Source organism: Anneissia japonica, unplaced genomic scaffold, assembly GCF_011630105.1.
Source record: "Anneissia japonica isolate Jap-2015-1 unplaced genomic scaffold, ASM1163010v1 scaffold288117_len521816_cov214, whole genome shotgun sequence".
Taxonomy (NCBI): domain Eukaryota; kingdom Metazoa; phylum Echinodermata; class Crinoidea; order Comatulida; family Comatulidae; genus Anneissia; species Anneissia japonica.
The window spans coordinates 103,437-109,122 of NW_022685717.1; the positions used below are offsets into that span (position 1 = coordinate 103,437).

A 5,686-nucleotide genomic window follows, 5' to 3' on the forward strand; every position below is an offset into this window, starting at 1 on the left:
AGAGACAGATATATATATATATATATATTAACTACCAAAAGTTAAAAGAAAAGAAGCTTGTTATTTTTATTGAATTTAATCTTGAATGTTCTAATGTTTCTTAATTCATTTAAAAAAAAATATTTTAAATACAAAAGAATTTGTTTCTGTATTAGTTTCAACAAAGAGGTTTCTGTAATATGGGAGAAATTGTTTTTTTTTTTGTTTTTTTTTTTGTTCTTGTTTTCAAAATGTCTATCTACTTTAAAATTTTGATTTTTAATTGTGTATAGAAGATGAATGCGCATGTTTTTTTGTACGCAAGCTTGTCTTTGAGTCGGGTTAACTTCTGTCTCTTATACACATCTTCAATGGTCACGCTTCATTGGAATCTATCAATTTTCTAACTATGGATCATATATGACCTATCGGTAACCTGGCTTTTGTTTACTTAGGGTCAACATCCTAACTTTGATATTTAATTCAAGGTCTGCAAAAGAGAATCATAAATTATGACCATCAGTAAAAGAATAAAATTTAGGGAATTTTATTTAGCATAAGAATATTAAGTTTCCGCAACTAGCTGAAATCATTATCCCCAAAATTATGTGAATACAGTATTATATATTAGGAATCTAATTAAATATTCCGTTTTCAGTCATTTACTAACTATAAAATTTCTTTTGTTGCGTGAAAAAATTGTCTGCAGCCTTTTGCTAACAAGGTGAGTATCAGTACCATTTGACCATAAAGTAATCCTCCATAATATTATTATAGATCTCTATCTTATAGGTACAAATCTAACCCATATGCACTTACATTGGCCTAAGCCTATATATAATATAATATAGACACAGAGGCTTACTTTACTAGTTATGCACTTGTCAATGGTAGTTCTGGCCCCTAGGACCCGGGCCTAGCGGGGACTTAGCTGGGGATGTAAATTTCGAAAAAGAATGTGTATTGATTGATTCATCATAGAAAAAGAAAATTGATTGATTGATTCAACTGATGGATAGAATTTATTCATTATCGAAACAGAAATTAAATAAGAAATTAATACATTTAGTAGAAAGAGATTTCCTTGCCTTGGCTTTTTAACATAAACTAGTTCAAATACATGGTTCACACACATACAACATGCCCACGTCACCTTGGTCCTCATCATTCTGTGGTTGGAGGTTTGAATTTTATTATGTAATTTATACCGTGATCTATAAAAAATGAAACCATGATGGTAGGCCTAGAGTACCGGTAGGCGAATTTTCAATTACCAAAACACACAGCAATTGCTGAATGCCTATATTGTAGGCTAGGACTAGGTAGGAGCATCCGGTTTGACAGCACTACACCCAAAACCTCGGCTACTCTAACATGCAAATTTCCTGGGTCCTTTCGATGCTGGTTACATCTATGGGTGAATTTTAGGTACGTCCCGGCACTAAGCAGGGACACAACTATGTGTATGTCCCCGGCTCAGTCCCGGCTAGAGCCCCGCTATGGCCGGGTCTGGGGGTGGGGCCTGGGAATACAAACAATTGACAATGTGCATTAGGCCCTATAAAAAATATTATTAGTTTACCACCCTATCTAGGCTGAAAAAGTGATGAGGGAGGGAGGGAGGTTTTTTAATTTTATTTTGCTAAAGCCAAGTACTTGTATCATCTTTGGGTTGTTTCTGGTGCATTGATATTCAAATTTAAAAAAACATGACTGAGGTAATACAAACAACATCTACTATTATTATTTAATTTTTTTTTAAATGAAAAAAAAATTGTTTAAAAAAATAAATATTATTATTTTCTTTTTAGTAATAGGGCTTGGCCTATTATAGAAGACATGTGCACATGGGTAATACATTTTTTTATTGGGCCTTACAGTAGGCCTAGATAAACACAAATTGAGAACAAAGGTGATCACCTGAAAAAAGGATAACAATTAAAATTGTCAAGGATTATTATTATTCAACAAATTAGTACTGTTGTAGAACAAATTATATTATATTGACAATATTAACAATTTAATAATAGGCCTCTAGGCCAAGGCCCTCATTCTTTGGAAAGTTTATTTAGTTGGCTGTCGAGACAAAATTAACATTTATCTAGGCCCTAGGCCCAGGCCTAGGATAGGCCTAGCTAGGCCCTAGCTTTATTTAGATTAATTCAGGCCTGGTAAGCAAATGAATTGCAAGATTATAAGAAAATACTATCTCTTGACTTCCTAATCCTCGATCCACTTCACATAGAATTGGCCTTTTGGTTCGGGATGAAAAGATCATCAATGTGAAACCGTGCGTAACGCGTAGGCATACTTTTCACACCAACAAATCCCTCAACCACTACCAAACCACCGCCACCTCTCTATCTCTCTCTCCTGCTGCTGACACAGTCAGACATCACACGACAACCGAGCCTACCTGTTGGCTGGAGGAAATCACTCCAAAAAGGCAGACAATTAACATATGCAGGCGCAAAATCTGAGAACAGTTCCAACAGAGCCACATTGTTCCGCCGTTCCACCTTCAATTTTCTAAAATGAAGTGGCAGACATACTTATAAGACGTATTTATTAGTCGGATTTTAAATCCTATCATCTTCGCACTTCATCCTTCGCACTTTGTCGCGCGCGGTCCAACCATGAACTTCTTCAAAAACTTTCAAATGCAATATAAAATTGAGGGCGCTATGATAATTTCTTTTTCATTTTGGGAAGGTTCTTAATTATTTTTGCTATTACTGAGTTTTCATTGCTTCAAAGATGAAAAATGAAAAAGCGTTCAAGATCAGCTTTAGATAGGCCTGTATCTTGGACATCTACACACATACATCATAGCGTGTCCTTAACCTTACAAATGGTAAAGAATTATTTAAATAAAATCATATTAAACAATAAAGCACATCTTCTCTCTCTCTCTATGCCTAATAACAACTCCCTGCCTATAAAAAATATCTATGGAGTTTTCACTGTAGATAAAATACACTAATTTCATAATAATCTGAACTTGGTAAACATCCTTTAGCAAACACACGACAAAGATAAAACGATGCTGTGGCCAAGGGATTACCAAAAGTACACACTTGTCCTATCTCCACAGAACGGGGAATCTAGCAGACTGTAGGCCATTAATAAGCATTACAATACACAGAAAACCCAGATAGATCGACTGTCAAACAATTTAAGAACACACAGAAGTAATACGATCTATATTTTCGGTTAGACCAATTCCACTACACACCAGAGTCCGTCCACTTAGGATTAAGGCCTACATGAAAGTTACAATGAGGATTATAATCATTATACAGTAGTATTCAAATTGAAATTGGTCTACAATACTTTAAGACTTACTGAAAATAAACAAAATCAACTTTATCCGCTATAATCGCAGGTTCGGGGTTTTAGTGGGCCAGTTTCCTGGATCCACCTCTAGTCTACTCGGGCAGTACCTGGATTCGTTTCCAGTGAAGTGCGTTCCTCAAAAATAAATTTAACATATGCCCTTAGTTCGATAAGAGCGCGGCGCGATGTGTCTTGCATTACATTATTCATTGATAATATCTCTTCTCGATATACATTAATACGTGTCTAATAATGATAATAATAATAATAATAATAATAATAATAATAATAATAATAATAATAATAATAATAATAATAGTATCATTATCATTACTATTATTACAATAATCATAATATTCAAGTGTAAATTTACAATATTATTAACAAAGAAAAAATACGAAAAAAAATATTGATATATAATACATATTAATATAATCATATTCGAGTGTAATATTTACAATAGTACTGTATTAACAAAGAAATAATACGTAATATTAATAAATTAGAATATTAAATCACCTAAAATACTTGTCTTAAAAATAATGACATCACTACCACCACCAGCATACATGCCATCTAGTATGATCACCACTAGTCCTATTTGTTACGACTATATACTACCATAGGGGAAATGATAACAATGGAAAGGGGTAGAAATAATACCTTAAGGCGAAAATACTGCCGCTAAGGGGAAATTTTAACGACGTTAAGGAGAAATATAGACAAAGGATTTTCAGGATCAAGTTAACAAAATAATTAGTTGATTGGACTACAAAATATAACTTCAGTGACAAGTTAATGGGCGATTTAATAACAATTAAATCATGGTAAGATGTCGGCAAAATGATTATGTAAGCGATAGTTATTGGCGGTGCCATTGAACCAGCTTAATGCTAAGACTTATTTAACTACAGTAAACAATAACAGGAAATGAAACATAGTGAGATTAATATAAGGTCCTATATAATTGAAACAATTGTGGAATACAAAATAAATTGCAGAAATATAAATATAAAGTGTATATGTATGAGTTTAAATAATATAGCGCTTGATATGATGATGACTATTAAATAAAGTTTAGAAATCAATGAATATAATAAAATGAACATAGTAGAAATAATATATAGCATATTATTGTTAGATACTGTATTCATCATAGAGAAATATTGCGTATGAAGGCATAATCACATGTAGAGCCTAAGTCCTTATTTAGACCCTTAATGTGAGTTTTTAACTGGATTATCCATTTCATTTCTGCTTTACGTCGTTCTTATGTGGATTTAAAATTGCAACCTATTATTATAGCCCTAAAATCATTGATGGTGTGATTAGGTGAATTAAAATGTGCACTTACTGGGCAGTTGAGTTTATGTCTTATAGATGGTTTGTGGTTGTTCATTCTTAGATCTGAAAGTTAGACCAGTTTCGCCAACATAGTTTCCCTCGTTGCAGTATACGAGGTATATAATATTGGGCGAGTTACAATTCAGTCCTGGTGGCCGGATTGTTATTTGTGTTCCTGGTGGAGTGGATGAGCTGTCAATATTTATGATGTTGCATAATTGGCATCAAGAGCTGTTACATTGTGTGTTGCCATGTTTAGTGGAGGGGAGTTTAGATGAGGTTAAAGTGGACTATAAATTAGGGGGTTGCCTACGTGCTAGTAGAGGGGGCTGTAAAAATAATTCTTTAAATGATGGGTCTTCTTGGAGGGACAGGAAGTCTCTTTTAATTCTCTTAGACAGTTGCAGGATGCTGGGGCTATAGTCAAATACCATAGGTAGCCGATCATTGTTAAATTTAGGTCTATATGTGAGAAGATCAGTGCCAGATTTATGCGAGTCTTTTTTAATCTGGGTTTTTATAACATGTAATGGGTAGTTACTTGACATGAACTTGCCAGTGAGAAGAGATATGTGTTTGTTATAGTCAGATGAACATGAGCAGATTCGTTTGAGACGCAGGCATTGACTGTAGATGCGATCGTTTAAGTAGTCGAGGTATCGATTGTTGTCTGTGGGTTTTATGTGTACTGATCTAAATTTATAGATACGTCTAAGAATGGTAAATTGGACTAGAATGATCCATTGTGAACTTAATGCCCGAATGATACGAATTGCAGAGATTAAAAAATTCTCTAAGACTATCTAATCCGTGCTTCCAAATAAAAAATATATCAATATATCTAAAATAATATGATGTTTTCAATTCAAAACTCGATAACATCATGTTTTCGAGGTTAGCCATAAAAATGATGGCATAGCTGGGTGCCATCTTTGTACCATAGCAGTACCATTTTTTTTGCCTATAATGGCATCAATTAAATTCAAAATGATTATGGGTTAATATGAATTCAATCATTGTAGATATA

The 5,686-nt window shown here is 33.6% G+C and overlaps 1 protein-coding gene across 1 annotated transcript in view; it reads right to left on the bottom strand.

Moving 5' to 3' along the window:
- LOC117112038 overlaps nucleotides 1-2,631 on the bottom strand; it is a gene marked incomplete in the record, with an annotated part of 15,634 nt that extends 13,003 nt beyond the window's left edge. Inside the window, 1 exon segment of the mRNA XM_033255092.1 lies at nucleotides 2,396-2,631. Within this exon segment, the coding sequence (XP_033110983.1) occupies nucleotides 2,396-2,482 (87 nt within the window).
- Between the last annotated feature and the right edge of the window lie 3,055 nt (nucleotides 2,632-5,686).